Source organism: Odontesthes bonariensis, chromosome 14, assembly GCF_027942865.1.
Source record: "Odontesthes bonariensis isolate fOdoBon6 chromosome 14, fOdoBon6.hap1, whole genome shotgun sequence".
NCBI classification, from domain to species: Eukaryota; Metazoa; Chordata; class Actinopteri; order Atheriniformes; family Atherinopsidae; genus Odontesthes; species Odontesthes bonariensis.
The window spans coordinates 16,418,725-16,434,981 of record NC_134519.1 but is presented as its reverse complement, the minus strand read 5'-3'; the positions used below and the strand labels follow the sequence as shown (position 1 = coordinate 16,434,981).

At 39.7% G+C, this 16,257-nt stretch overlaps 1 protein-coding gene across 1 annotated transcript in view; it reads right to left on the bottom strand.

Moving 5' to 3' along the window:
* Window positions 1-686: 686 nt before the first annotated feature.
* Window positions 687-16,257, bottom strand: part of egfra (epidermal growth factor receptor a (erythroblastic leukemia viral (v-erb-b) oncogene homolog, avian)) — a 41,042-nt gene continuing 25,471 nt past the window's right edge. The window contains exons 14-28 of the mRNA XM_075483153.1: window positions 15,987-16,077; window positions 15,239-15,396; window positions 14,406-14,444; window positions 13,117-13,261; window positions 12,906-13,028; window positions 12,442-12,540; window positions 11,095-11,280; window positions 10,656-10,811; window positions 8,980-9,055; window positions 7,982-8,128; window positions 7,347-7,444; window positions 7,078-7,245; window positions 4,670-4,717; window positions 4,458-4,551; window positions 687-2,533 (exon numbers count right to left, since the gene is read on the bottom strand). Coding sequence (XP_075339268.1) covers window positions 2,196-2,533; window positions 4,458-4,551; window positions 4,670-4,717; window positions 7,078-7,245; window positions 7,347-7,444; window positions 7,982-8,128; window positions 8,980-9,055; window positions 10,656-10,811; window positions 11,095-11,280; window positions 12,442-12,540; window positions 12,906-13,028; window positions 13,117-13,261; window positions 14,406-14,444; window positions 15,239-15,396; window positions 15,987-16,077 — 1,966 coding nt within the window. The 3' untranslated portion in view covers window positions 687-2,195. The remainder of the gene's footprint in view (window positions 2,534-4,457; window positions 4,552-4,669; window positions 4,718-7,077; window positions 7,246-7,346; window positions 7,445-7,981; window positions 8,129-8,979; window positions 9,056-10,655; window positions 10,812-11,094; window positions 11,281-12,441; window positions 12,541-12,905; window positions 13,029-13,116; window positions 13,262-14,405; window positions 14,445-15,238; window positions 15,397-15,986; window positions 16,078-16,257) is intronic.

Genomic DNA, 16,257 nt, shown 5'->3' with positions numbered 1-16,257 from the left:
GAATGTAAAATAGTCTTCCTTCCAGCTGAATAGTTTATTTTTTCCTGAAAATTATACCAAAATCACTTCTTCTTGTCTTGGCTTTATTTTTCTTTTCTTTGTCTCTCCTTGTGATGATTTTGGCTATCAAGTCAATGATCTGAGGGTCAGCTTGAAAGGTTCAGTGTTTTTAGTGCTCTTAAATAAAACAAAGCAGCTCACTGTGGGAAATGTTGTATTTCAAGTTGAGTATATGAAACCTCTAAGGAAAATATAGCATGTAGTTTCACTTCACTACATATAGTCCTAAAAGGCCGAACCCTGACCCTGCAATTAAACATTATAATCAGTTAAGCACATATTGCAGCGCATAAGCCACATATAAATCTGGCCTTTGATAAATTGTGTAGTACATATCATATGCACTGCTAGTGCTCGATCAAGTGCCTTTTAGTAAGTATTAGCACTCCTGGTGGCCAGGTTCTGGTGACACAAACAGACAGCAATGCTGTAGCTGCAGGTTTCACTCAGCTGATCAAATGTTTATGAAGGCCTTTCATTGGATTGCTACTTGATGTTATGTGGTGTTGAGATAAAAAAAAAGATTGAGTAGATGAGTTAATCACTAGGCTCTGTCTTTCCCCCCCTGTATCTTACCCCTTCACTTGTAAAGCTCTGGAAAGGGACAAAGAAAATGTTTTTCCATAGAAAAGATTTATTCATGTTATTTTTTGAATGATATTATCACAATCAGGAATAAGTGTATATTCACATACAGTGTGACAAAACTGTGAGCTGAGTACAGGTGACTATTTTGGGGTACATTTCAGGATAATCACTGTTGTCTATACATGTACCTGTGTAAAATCTACAAAAGTAGGCTTACAGGCTGCTACAATAAAACATTCCTTTAAAACTAGGAATAATATTTGCAGGGTTAATGCTCTTGTGCGACTAAAAGACTTAAAGCTAGGAGCAGGAGATATGGCGTCAACACCCTGGGCGAAACAGCCTACAGAAAAAAGAAAAACAAAACAAACAAACAAAAAAAATAAAGAGAGAATATTCTGACATAATTTCTGACATACACCACAAGGAAGTGCTCCAACTAAAATGTACAAACATGGCCAGCATTTTTAAAATACATAATGAAAAAAATATATATATATGTATATGGGAACAGAACAATGATACTCTTGTATGTGTGTGTGTGTGTGTGTGTGTGTGTGTGTGTGCCGAGCAGAAAACCCAGATAAGCTTCGAGCGCATTCAGGAGTGTTGGGAACTAATCAGTCATCAGGCCATACTGATATAAAAAAAAGTCAGATTACTTTGTTGGCCTGCACAAATATGACTCACATTACAAAAGTGCTGCAAGTTCTGAGCAACAAAACACAGCAAGGTGAACATGACCACAGTCACACTGGCTGTGTTTGTTCACATTCTCTACATATTTAGTGTCCCCGACACTTCAGGAAAAAAAGAAAAAAAAAAGAAACTACTCTTCCAAACTGAGTCGTAATGCACACAGACCTGCTCTAGAACATTCAGGGAACAGTTCAGTGATACAAGTCACCAGTGCTCCCCTATACACCGACACATTGCAAGGTTTTGTTTTCTCATTGACTCATCCTTCAGGAAGAGTGTTGTCAGGCTTTTGAAGAATCCAACAACTGAACCAGCTGCTTACTCCTAAAAACTGTCTTTAATCTTCTTGACTTCACAAAAGAAAAATGTTCGGAGTGCATAACTCGCAGTTCTGCAACAACACCTGTACATCAGGGTAATTTCGAGTTGAGCTGTCAGTTTCTGCTTCGTAAGAAATGGTCGTGTTTGAAGACTTTTAGCTTTCCTCCAATGAAAAAACTGGATAACTTTAAGCATTCTGAGCAAAATATTTAAAGCTCTTTTCTTTCTGGTAAGGGTAACATCAATAGGGTGGAGTGTATCTTGTCCAGCAGCTTTCAGGTGAACTGAGGCATGATCAACTCTGCTTCCATCCTGTTTTTAAATCAGTAAATCTGTAAAACGTCATTTACTGTTTGGTGGTGAGGAAAAACTCTTTGGAATGACACAAAGTGTCATCTGACTCCAAAAGACAACATATGTGATAACTGACGGTACCACTTATCAAGGTGCTTCCAGCCATAGAAAACTCTTCTCTTAATGGAACAAAACACAGTCTTTTATTATTTTTGTCTTATTCCACAAAGTCCTCAGTCTGGGCCCAGGTACTCCGCATTCTCTGCTGCTGGTATGTGTCCGTTGGTGTGAGTCTTGAAGGTGGGAGTGAAGTCCTGCTGGTAATCTGGGTTGTCCATGCTGTTCTGGAGCTGGTACTTTTGAATGCCCATGCCGTTGGAGGCATGCGGGAAGATGGCGGGGGAAGGGAACTCATTGAGGTATTCGGGTCCGTTGGCCCCATTCTTAAAGCAGTTCAGGTACTCTGTCTCTGTATTGTCTGATGAGATGGTGGGAAGAAGGGTGCGAGGTGGACCGGGATGCTGGTAGATGGGGTTCATCACATCGGAAACTCCATTCTGGTTCATGTAGTCTGCAAGAAAGCCAGTTGCATTAACAAGAGATATTAGATAGACGCTGGAGAAGACGTCGCTCATAGTCATCGTCTTAACATCTTGGCCTCTTAAGGTGTGAGTGGTTTTGAATATTTAACTGGACAAAACTAACATCACTTCATCATGTTGTAAGACAGTTCTAGGCAAGGACTGTTTGGAGTCCCCTTTCTTATGGACGCACTCAAATATGCCCAGACTGTTGTTGAGCTCGGCATATTAACAACACAGACATAGTCAATAATACTGCTACTGACAACACTCTCACATACAGTACATACCACAACAAGGTGTAACAAATAATAAAATCAGATGCCAGAGACTAGAGACTTACAAAGAAAAGTTAGAGAAGAGGCAAAGGCAGACATATGAATTCAGACAATATACAAGTAAGCTCATTCAAGAATATTCTAGAACAAGGTGCCAGTAGTGGTTATAAAAGGTGCATCCACCAATGGTTTAGTCTCTCCAAACAAGTATGGGATGTGGCTCACCATGGTGTGCCAAACTCTGGTGGAGAATCATCAATCAGTCAAAATAAAATATCTCTCAACGTAAAATTGCAGTGAGATCTTTCAACATCTACAGTTCATAGTACTGTAGAAAGAGCTGCCATGACTAATACAGCCACATGAGTTCAGGAAAAAAAACCTTGTAAAAACATTGGCACTGCATGCAGAAATGTAACCGGGAACTATTACTGTATTATTTCTCTGCACAGAAACAACGCCGAGGTTTCTGTGCACAAGCTCGTCTCAGATAGACAGAACATGGGTTCAAGATGGCGAAAATGAGAAATACCATCCAGGCTGTTTTCAGCAAAAGGTGCAGAAGCTAGAGACTGCGACGGTATGTGGGTGCATCACTGTTCATAGCATGGCTGACTTGCCTATGAGTGGAGGTATCATTGATGCAGAGGTGTATGTTGGAATTTTTGGATTGACACGCGTCACCCAAAAGGTGCCATTTTTTCCTGGGAAGTCCGTGGTTATGTCATCAGGATAATGCAAGACCTCATTCTACATGTCTTACAATTCCTCAGCTTCTTTGTTAAATACGGGTTTTTCATTTTCATTTTTCATTTTGTGTATTTATATTCTCAGCGTTTCATTATGTGGAATTTCCCCTTGGGGATTAATAAAGTATAATTGATTGATTGATTGAACATCCATGATTTGTCACATCGATGAATAACAACATTTTATCCTGCTCCACTCAACGTTGGAGCCGGATATCGACGATGTAAATTCAATAGTTTCTGTAGGCGTGCGCTGTGTGTCGGCTTCTGTTCAGCAGCTTAAGTTTAAAAACCCGAGATGCAAGTGTTTCATCAGAAATGCACACAGAGATGTGTATCCATGACTTTAAAGGAAATCACACTGACATAGATTTATTTCTTGGTGACATACTCCTGTATAAACCATTCATTGCCTAACTCTAACAGTAACCTTGTAACTAACTCCTCCCTTAAGATTCGTGATTTACTTTACCACATGGGGTTGTATTTTTAAACCATAAAGAAGATATATGCACATAATGTGAACACATTTAAGTCACAAAAACATGAGTAATACCTGGACCAAACACAAACAGACCTTTAAAGGTCTAAAAAGTAACACACTGATGGATACTGCACATATATAATGTTTTTTGTCATGACCAGAGCTTTGATAATAAATGTTTCCACATTACAGTTCCCCCCCATTGCCATTCAAATAGCAAATGCCATATGTTCCTCAGCAAGGACAGTCCAGCAACAAATACGACTGCATCCTTTTGGTCCACTAGATGTCCCCCTTCCTCACTGAATCAAACAAAGGGCCAGGGGACTAAACCTCATGAGATTTCTACTGACTGACTTTACAATGATGTCTCTGAGTTGTTTTAAATTTGAGAGATACTCACCTGGAGCAGGCAGGAAGGCCTCTTCAAAAAGTTTGTCGGTGGGGTCTGGAATATATCGGAGAACCATGCTTCCATCTCTGCTTGGGAGTCCGTTCTGTAAGAAAGGAGAGAGTCAGAATCAGAATCAGAGTGCTGTGGTATTCCTGAAAAAATATCATAGAAACAGCTCAAGACAAAGAAGGATGTTTTTGAAAGGTTTAATTTTATCTTACCAATAGTCCATTTCTGCCATTGCATGTTCCAATGCTACTGTTGAGGCTCTGAAACACAAATAATTCAAACTTTAATGTCCTTTTTTGTATTTGAACCTAACTTCCTGTGTTATTCATATTTTTTTAATATGCAATTTTGCTTTTGTTGTTGACATTTATTTTAAAGCCTCTCAGGGTACAGTAAAAACCTTTTGAAACTTAATAATAACGTGTTTCTATGGCACACTAGAAGAAGACTCAGCTGTCATCCTCAGTACAAGCTGATGAGGATCCAAAAGTGTCCACCGAGCAGATTCATATTCATTCGGGCAATTTTACAAGCTTTGTTGTGTCAGACTCTAAAGTCAAAAAACTGTGAACAGTGAAAAGTGAGCAAATATAGAGAACAGAGTGACAGCTGTGGCAATGCAATTACTTTTAACAAGAAAAGGAAATGGAACACGCTGCAGCAGCAACCATCTGTGAAAAAAATCTCCACCCTTAGTGGGCTGTACCCCAGCAGTGATATTACAAAAGCAGGTCTGCTCTGAGCTTTTATTGGAGCCTCCGTGATCGCCTGTAAAGATAATCAAACTTGAAAGCCCATATGGGCAAACCATGTTGTCGGTGGTTCAGGTAGGAGAGCCAAACCTACGCATAGCCTTCACTTAACCTGAAGTAGGAGAGTTCTTCTTACTCAGTTCTCATCAATCAAAGGCCAACTGGGAGGAAACATGGGAGAGGGGTTCATGGAGGACGGTGAGTGGGTGAGGTGAAGACAGGACACTTGTCAGAGCGAGGTCAGCTGCAGTAAGAAGGGTTCAGGCCAGGTAACGCTGGCCGCTTTTTAAATTCTCCGCACTGTACGATCATTGATGCACAGATCGGAGGCTGATGGTCTCTCTCTGCTGACTGCAGTGAAAGGTAATCGTTTTCAACTAACTAAAAGAGGACAGTGTTTATTTACATTCTGACTCACAGGATAATGATTTATGCAGAAACTCCATTCCCCCTAAACACTGTTAAATTAGCACTATTCAATTTTTCAAACACTCGACTGCATGTCGGTACACTGCTGAAGCATGTGTTCCAATTCCCCCCTCTACTCTCTAAATTAATGCAGCTTCTTCTGGAAAAAAAATACACATCTGGACAGAGATGGTCCATGTGATAGAATCTGGTGTGTTTCTGTGATAAAAGGTGTCATCGTTACATGTGCTTTTGTTCAGAAAACTTGCTGAAGGCTCAGAGCAACAAAATGTTGTAACAATATTTTGGCTCTAGATCTCGGATTTTTGTGCAAACTTATCATAATAGGAGGGAATTAAGAAAAAAACATTTCTCTGAGCTACTTAAGCTACTGAGGTGTTCCACACCTGTGTAGCTTAAATGTTGTGCTTATCCCCTTGTTTGCAGAATACATCAAACATAACATTTGGCAATGCGCACTTCGGTTTTCTTATCATTTTCAGTGGAGCTATAGTGTCTTAAAATCACAGCCAACCATTAACCTGCAGATGGTCATTCAGACAAATATCATAGGGGGTTCACAATTAAAACAACCAAATCATGGTGAGGTTACAGTAAAACTTCTCCATCTTGTGGAAGTAACAGAAGTAAAAGTAGCAGTTTGTCTTCAACATTTCTGTTTTTTTAAGACTTTCCTGCTGTAAATGTTTAACAACAACGCAGCACCTTTGCTTTATCTGCTTTCACTTAAGCTGGGTCAGTATGCGTCGCAGTAGGGCATTCTTAAAGCGTTCAAATCGTGTGTTTAAATCATAGCACACCGACAACAAAGCAGGAATGGGTCCAAATACAGCATACGCAGTGGCACTGAAGAAAAAACATTTCAGCTCTTTATTTTGCTAGTGCCCAGATGCATGCTTTCAAGGCTTTTGCCACAAAACATTTAATAGTAAATGCAGACGCACCGATATACCGGCCTTAAACTAACAAGATCAATCAACATTTAGTTTTGTTGGGAAAAAAGAAAAAAAATTGGGAGATATAGCACAAGTATCACTATAAGTCACAGAGTAAGTCATTGATGAATAGGCTTTTTTGCAAGGCTTCTTTTTTAAAGCAAAGGATCTCTTTACGCGAAAGGTTACAATAAAGGATTTTTTATTCATTTGTATAAAACAGTTTGTTCACTGAAAGGTAGCACAAAGAGCTCAAATATAGCAAAACTCCTCAGTTATATCCTATAATGTATATGACATTGTTTCCCTTGTATCAGAGGGAAAATTAATAGCACAAACATCAATGGGGCTCTTGGTCAAATTCTTATCTTTACCATCCTTATCTTTATCGGCCCATAACTTCTCTACCAGTGCATCCCTAGTAGTAACATGAATGTTCTATTTAAAGGAAAGACATATGGACAGATATTAAAAGCTTTACATGTCTGATATGGGAGAGCTTACCATGGAGTGAAGTAGTGGAGTTTGGGAAGTGCTCGGACTGCTGAAGAAGCTATGTTGTGGCACCAGGTATTCATCTGCATCCACAGCATCCTCCATATCCTCTCCACTGATCAGGCTGCGGTAGAATTTCGTATCCGCTGGACTCGGTAGATGCATGCGGTCATCACCCTGGAAAAGAAATATTTGCCCTAAACTTTATTGAATTAACACATCACTGCAGTTCAGCATCAAACTGAGATTTAGGCAGCCAGTTGTCAGGTGAAGTTTACCTGAATGACAAGATAGCGGGATGGATCTCGCGCCATCTTTGTAAACTCGGCAACTAGCTCCCGGAAACGAGGCCGGCTGTCTGCATCGATCATCCAGCCTGCACAGACACATCAACGGGGATCATCGGGGTGACTTAAAATAAGAAACTCTCTTCTTCTTTGTGATGCTTTCAGCAGAAAAATAAATTAGAAAAGGAGATTGTCTATGTAGTGAATGCATTAAAAATAAATAAAGACTGTAACTGGCAAATATTTTTCTTATTGTTTCTTTAGCCATTAATTGTCTTGATTAAACATTTGGTCTATCCAAAGAAAGAAAACACTGAAAAGCATTCAAACATGAGATTGCAGAGGCCAGTGTGGACTCATCTAATGTCTGTTCTTGCCTGGCCAACGTCCACAAAACCGAAGCTATTACATTCTTTGTGATTTAAGAAAAAGCAACAAATGCTGACACATGAGAAGATGAAAATCTAATTTGGACACATTTTGCTTGAAAAACCACTTAAGTGGTTCATTTTCTGCCCATTAAGTAATGAACTGATGCAGCCCTTACTTTAGCACTAAATGTTGATGGGTTCTGTGAATTATATCTACAACAATAAGTGCAAATGTAAGCCATCCATAAAGCTTACATTTCACCATGATCATATAGACATCTATGGTACAGATTGGTGGTTGAGGCAGCCGCTCTCCTTTCTCCAGGACCCTGGCTATTTCACTGGCTGGAATCCCATCATAGGGTTTGGTCCCAAAGGTCATCAGCTCCCAGACTGTTACACCTACAGTACAGGAAGGAAGGCAGTTGGTAAATGTCAGTCTGATGAGCTGTCATTCACGTTATTTTGCTCCCAATAGAGAAGAGAGAAGAAACGAGTGTGACACGATGTAAGCTTCTAAAATATCAAACAGTATCAAAATGTTGACAAATTGGCTCTGCCTTCAGGAGTGGGAGTCAGCAGGATGCATCTCTGTGTTGGAGGAACTGAAGAGGGGAAAGGGAGGAAAGGAAGCCCGTCACTTCTGCCAGGGTCTACTGATGCTTTTGCCAGATTGAGCAGAAGGCATAATCAAACCCTTGGGAAAAGAAGATTTGGAAGCAGGCCCACTCTAAAAAAGCTATGCTGTGTTTGGTTTGTATGCGCGACAATGTGTTTGTGTGTGTGTGTGTGTGTGTGTGTGTGTAAGCATCTCTCCCTATGCACACTCCTGGGCTGGAAGAATGGCTTGAGTGGGTTGAGGTAACAATCTTTCCTGACGTGAAATTGTCCAACTAAGACTGCTGGTGTGTAGGTGTGTGCTACCTGTGCCCTAAAATCGCAGATGCTGGCAAAAATATTCTCCCTTTTGATTTTCTAAAATGCTTAGTAGCTTTGTTGGGTCCAAAAACAACATCCTCTGCGAAGCTTCAAAACGGCTGTCCACTTGCTGTGAAAACACTTTATTTACCAATGAATAAATATTTCTCCAGTGAGACTGTCACCAATGCTCAGAAGGAGCGCATGGCCCCAGCTGTTTTGCACATCTGAAGCTACACAAGGACTCGAGATCAATCTGGGACAGTGTGATCACGATTCAGCCTTACTGGGTTAAAAGCAGAGCACATATCAACAAGATAGAGATTAACACTTACCATAACTCCAGACATCACTCTGGTGAGTGTACGTTCTGTTCAGGATAGATTCAAGAGCCATCCATTTTATTGGCACCTGTAGAAAAACCGCATTGTAATATAAAAAGAGTGAAATCACCACCAGAATGGTTCTAACTTCTAGTGTTTATAATGTTACCGTGAGCATGTTTCCTGGGCTGAAGCACCAGTTTACATGCTTGGTATGTTTTATCAACAACATTTCAGATGCCTCATGCCTGTGTTTACAGGGGTGTTATCACAGACAAACAAAGGGGTGTCTGATAACTATTAGTTTACAGAGTCTGCAGTCTTTACTGATTCTGTTAAGAGCAATATCTGTAACAGCCTGTTAAAAGGAAGGATACTTCAGTTTATACCTCAATAACATAAAGTCAAATAAGGCCTCTTTAATAAAAGTACTTAAGCACTTGCTTAGATTGATATAGTTCACTGTGTTTGCCACATTTGGTACATGATGTAACTGTACTGTCTCCCAGTGGTGAGGAACAGCAACAGTCACAATTCATTATGCAGCTTCAAATATTGCTCTGAAGTTGTACAGATACATATATATATATATATATATATACTGTATATATACACGTGCGTGTGTGTGTGTGTGTGTGTGTATGTTTGTTAGTTGTTATTAGTTGCTGAAGACTATGTCTTCTCTTAAATTCTCACTAAATATCTACTTGAGATATGAACTCTCGGATCCACCATGTTTCAGTGTGACTACACATTTAACAACAGTGATTTACTGTGAATTCATGTTCGAGTTCAACTTTGTACTGATTTTTTTCCCAAAGTACTCGACAGTCTGTCTTCAAATCTGCCCTTTGGTGTTAACTGGCAATACAGATATCTGGGCCGAAGAAGAGAATTACGTTACAAAATCCTTCCAAATAATCTTCATATCTTATAGAGAACACATGACTAAATTGAGCAAAAACCTGAACACAATCATTTGAGAATCATCGCATTTTGGGTATGCTTCTCATAGAAAGTACATTCAATACTTTACTAGAAGTGTTTTAACAATAGAAAACAGTACTTCCAACACAAAGGATTTATGTATGAAAATAGGTAAAGCTGAATTATTATTATTCTTAGAACTGAGGTCTAAGAGGACTATTAATATAACACACCACTTACATAAGATCTGGAGCAAAACTAAGAGAAAATAGATTCCATCTTTCATTAAATGGAGCTTGTGTGTTTACTGTACAGGAGGTGGTCTGTCTGCCAAACTCACAGAATATAAACACACAAACAAGGTGTTTCAATTAAGGTGTATTTGTGTAAGACTATACTAAACATAAAGCACTATCTAATGTGTATCTAAGTGTCTATTTTTGTTTTTTTTGGACAATATGGGGATCTACAGGCAGCAGAAACTAAGTATAACATTTATAATGTTATAACAGTGTTTTAGTGGAAATCACATGAAAAAAAGGAATAGATGTAATGCCGTGGGTCCATTGAGCTCTTCAAGGGCCACAGCAGTTTTTAATACAAGCTTATGAGGAGATGGGAGGTATTTAGTTGGTTGTAAACTGACACTGCATACCACTAAATTGTACACACTGCTCCTTTGATATGCAACTGGCTTAAAACAGAGGGCCATTTTAAATCATACTCGTCAACACTGAAGACAACTTTAATCTTAAACCAACCTTTCCTCCATCAGCGTGGTACTCTTTCTCATCAGCATTTAGCAGTTTGGCCAGACCAAAGTCTGTGATCTTAACATGTTGAGGAGTCTTCACCAGGACATTTCTGGCTGCCAAGTCACGATGCACCAAGTGGCGCTCCTCCAGGTAGTTCATACCCTTTTGTCAAACAAAAGGGTTATTACATAACAGAAGTGCTTTGAATGATTGTTTGATTACCCTGTTTGGTCAGACACAATAAAGTAAACTATTCTTTGAAACAGGTGTTTAAAAAGAAACCTGACTTGCTCTGTAGAAATAATAAATGATAATAAAAAAAAGCATAAACACATGGAATATAGTGTGTTGATACTGAAAAATGTATATTTGTGTACAACAACTGCTGCCTAATGCGACTGACAATACCATGCGACTAAATACCTCAGTGAGTTTTCCGTCTTACCTTGGCTATCTGCACACACCAGTTGAGCAGGTGCTGGGAGCCGATACTGTCCTTGTTCTCTTTCACATAGTCTAGCAGGCAGCCGTACGGCATCAGTTGTGTTATGAGCTGCACCGTTGAGGTCAGACAGATGCCCAGAAGACGACACACATGGGGGTGTTCCACACTGGCCATCACATAAGCTTCCTAAAAAAATTTTTAGAAAAATGTAAAAAAAAATCTAAATTTTTGTCCTTTTTTTTGGCCCAAAAAGTTCAAAAGCAAAAGAAATAGAACTGTATATTTGCCTTGCAGGAATGTGCCTATATCTACAAATGCGGACAGATGTGTGTACATTTATTTGGGCAACTGATAATTTGAAAAACATCTGTGGTGAACCCATTGTTGGACGATAGATTTCTTTGCATCAACCATACTCAGCCAGCTCTATTTTATTGCCTTTGAGTGGAAAAAACGGGCAGGAACATGGGTATAATCGGCTCTGGCCAGGAAAAAAAAAAAAGCTTTTTGCAAGAAGACCTAAGCAAACAGAACTTTAGACTGAGCTTTACTTAGTAATGTTTCCTGTCAAGGGTGTATTGCATGCAGGCCAAATATTTCCTTCATGCCTTTCGCAGTATCAACATTGTACAGTAAATAACCACTTTACTTGGAGCTTGGTCATTCTGACATTCAGATGAGAGAGAAGCTTTTTTGTTGTTGTTGATCTTTTTTTTTTTGTTGTTTTGTTTTAAGTGCAAGCTTGCCCTCAAGTGAGGAAGTTCACAGGACCTGCGTGTCCACCGCAGCATGGAGTGACAGAGCAGCACAACCACAAAATCACAGGATCTAAGATGCACATTTGTCTGTTTGCAAAGATGCATAGAACAGGCCGGAGCTTCAGGACTGCATTCCTTTCCAGAACACCTCAGCCTCGGATTACACGGCGACGCCTACATATTGCCCCTCTAATGAATTAATCCCATTTCCCACCACCCCATACGGCAGTCACTTTGTAACATGACACATTCTCCATTACAAGGCAAACAAGAGCTCAGTACTTTAGAACAAAGTTCTGTGTGCTATAAATTACAGGCTGCGTTAGAGTTAAGTTGACATCCGGCAAGCAACAACTGACACACATAAAGATACAGCTGGGCCTTTTCTGATTAGATGGAAACATTGTGGTGCATGCTAAAAATACACAAAAGGTTCTAACATCATATTTCCACTTTCAAATCCAACAAGCAGCAAAACCTTAACCAAAGTAGGCTCGGAAATAACGTCTGAAATGAATGGCTGTTGTAGTTCTGACTAAGTTTTACAGTAAACATGTTAACCAGAATCAGCATAAATCAGTGAACCTACATCCAAGATCTCCTTGTTTGCTTTCGGTGATGTGGCCTCTCTCAAAACTTTGATGGCCACAGGGATCTTCACATCCTCTCCTTCAGGGACCCACAGACCCTGCAAAGACACAATTGTTTTACTCAACTAAACTTTCAAATGAATCCTCAAGTTAACACACAGGCAAACGTGCACATGTACATGAATGTACAATACAGTTACAAATATTGTCATGCATGTTTTTGTTGAGTGCACCCCCACCTGCAGACAAAGCATACAGTCCATCTGACAAGTTAAAAATGTCTCTTGTAATTGAAAAATTGACAACAGATGTAGATGAGCGAAAACACCGAGTGGCGTTGGTTCTGCACACTTTGCACTTACTGCACTGCAGAGCTCCAGCTCCAGCTTCAGCACAGCTCAGAGCTGGAGTTTACTCTTCACAATAAGGTGGTTTGAAACAGAAACTTGAGGCACGTAATTACCTTGTAAACTGTACCAAAAGCTCCCGATCCCAGCACTTTTAGTTTCTTAAATTCAGGTTCCTTCAGGATCCGCAGAAGAGCCTGGTTTGGTGCTTGTCCACTTGGAGTGAGAGGTTCAACCAGCTGGCGGGGGAAAAAAAAAGTCTTTAATACTGTCTTAAAAACCGAACGTTTGTCTCTGAATGTTTTCGTGCAAGTTGCCTCCACTCACTTCTCTCTCTTTGAGCAGTCTGCGCATGGTTCTCTTCCTCTTAATGTGGCGTCGGCGTAGCAACACAAAGACAGACAGGCCTGCAATAAGAACAGCAAGCAGCCCACCGACTACACCAGCTGCAATCATGGAAAGACCTGAGGATCTGAAAGATAGGGTGCTGATTAAGAACAGAAATATCAAATAATGTTCAATAAACAAGGAGACATAGGGTTGGTATATATAGCTTGGGCGAAGTAAATACATCTTTCTCCATTTACAACGGTGTCTGAAAGTTTGAGAGGCTTTTAGACTTTCTACATCTATGCGAAACTTGAAACACGATCAGATTTTCATAGGTGCTAAATGAAGATTACGAGAACCATATTAAACAGACGAGATCATACATCACCCGTCTGTGAGTGGAAAAAAATGAGTACTTTTGTTCTTGCATTTCGTATCTCGTGTTACCCCCTTTGCAATAACGATTATTGTGCCTTTATCTATTGATCAGTCCAGTGGAGTTTTAATTCATTGTTCTGAACAGAAAAAACACTTGATCTCTGAGATGTTTGTTGGTTTCCTCACATGAACTGCCAACTTCAGGTGCTTTCACAACATCTCTATGGGATTAAAGTCTGGACTTTGACTTGGCCACTCGAAAAACATTAACTTTACTCTTCTCGAGTCATTCTTTTGTAAAAATGGCTTGTGCGCTTAGGACAGGCGTCACAGGGCACAGGCAACCTTTTCCTACGGGTAAATAGGCCCAAACGATTATACTTCCCCAGCACAGCACCAAAAAGTACCATGAGTTCTATGGACGATTACACACTTTTTTATTTGTATAATCTTTGCTACTCCGAAGAAAGAGAACAATTTCTGAGGGTGGATTGGTAGTCCAACTTTTTAGAGATAGCCTTGTAACCTTTTCCAGCATTATTAACAATAACTGTACTTTTTATGAATCTCCTTTGTTCATACTGTGATACATTTCCATAAACATGTGTTATGTGCTAAATCAGGCTCTGATGAATAAATAAAATGGCGCTGTCTCACACCTGCTTGTCATTCTATTGTTTAGGTGTTCACCCTGGAGGTAAACGTACTTTTGCCACTCACAAATACATAGGTCAGTTTGTTCAATAAGTAAATGGCCAAGTATAATATTTTATTTGTTCAAATGGGTTCTCTTCATCTACTTTTAGGAGTCATGTGAAAATCTGAGGATGTTTTAAATCGTATTCATCCAGAAATAATAAAAAATAAATGTAAAAGGATTACAAACTGTGAAGCACAGCAGTAGTCACCTTTTAATGTGGCAGCCCTCGAGACCAGGCCCCATACATCTGCAAACAAAGATCAACATAAAGATTCTAATGTAACCATTTAGTTTGAGCTTTTTCACTCTCAACATCAGGCAACAGTTTTCCTGTGAAGCTAAACATGGAATGCAATCAGTGACCATCAAAAACCGATCACTGTTGCCACACTTCTCCATTGCCCAAGATATTTGATTCTATCTGTGCCAGTCAAAGCATTGAAATTTTGTGTAATTTTCTACATGACTAAATACTCTAAATACTGAATGGATGCATCAATCACTGGGGTCAGCTGGGAAATGTTTATTTCCATGCTTCCCAATGATGTATTTATAAAACACAACTACTGAAAAGTTATGGAAACATGTCTCATATTCTTCTTCATAAGACATTTAAAGAGACCCCTCAACATGATTGCTTTCGGTGGTTCAGAGGTATGTCAGAACCATTTCCCCAGTCACTCATTTGTATACCACCATGGCTCAATGTTGACTGTATATCACTGGGAACATTTGGTCTCGTCCCAGTTCTGTTTGAATCATTATTGTGTTCGTCCATAATGGAACACAGACCACTGTAACTGAACACTGAAATGAATGGAAACCAGTGGGAGCAAGAATAAATAATGAAAAGCATATCTTATTTGTTGTATGTGGAAAAATGTTTAAAAGAAAAAAAGAAAAAATACTAGTCTGATCTTTACACTCAGTCTGTGCCAGCAGAACCCCAGCTGACCCCCCACCCACCCCTCTGTGTTAGAACAGACAGATGTTTGCAAAACAGAAATGTATTGCCAGTTCTCTGTTCTTGAGTGTGTTTACCCTTGAGTGCAGTTTTTGTGGCATAGCTTGCACACTCTCCTCTCATCAGCGTATTTCCACACCAACGTGTCGTCGTCTCCTGGCACACCTTGGGGACAGCGGAACACACAGAACAGTCCATCTTGGAAGTTGGCGCACTTCGTACAGTTTCCAGGACCCTGGAGGTGAAGAAGACTTGTGGTGTTTACAACTTTATTGAGAGTAGTTATAAATATTTTGTAACTAACACTGTCTCATAGTAATAATTTCTCAAAGCAAGCTGCATCCATCGTCCTCGTTAAGAAACTAATGTTTGGCAATGAAAACCCATTCAGACATGTTTGATGTTTCTAATTTACAGTTTTGTTCTCCTACACACCGTCTGCACACAAGAGTTGTAACTTAAGACTTTAATACCATAAATAAGTGTGTTTCTCAACCTGTCGTTCTGTTTTTGATAATTATGCCCGATATTTCCCAGTTACTTAAAAAAAAGGGGGTTGAACTTGTTTTTAAAAAAAAATCAAAGATGGGATTATGAGTACAAAAAATAAGACAGCTAACCAACTTCATCACACAGCCACACCCCTTATTCAAAAGAAATGTCTTGTGGCTGCACTGCATTAGGCTCCATTAAGGCTGCTGCTGATGGAGAAATCCTTAGCACTGACACAACTGGGAAGTATTTAATGCTGAGTAAATGCTGAGTTGTCCATAAATCAGGTTCACAAAGCTCTTCGATAAGACTAGGTGTTGGTTATACACATACAGGCGCCATGCAGGTTGCAGTCTCGTTCAAGCGCTGACACTCAGGGTGGCACTCCATGCAGGTTTTATTCACGACTGTCTCCCGTGGCTCTCTGCAAAAACAATAACAAAGCTGACTGACTCTCCCTGCGGGGCAGCTTCATTTCAAACACTTACATGTGACAAAAAAAAATCTTGATCGCTTTTTTTGAGGGCAGAAGTTAAATTGTAAGCATGTCAAGATTCAATGTTTGACAAAGGTCTCCAAAGATAAACAGATGTGTGTGTATTTG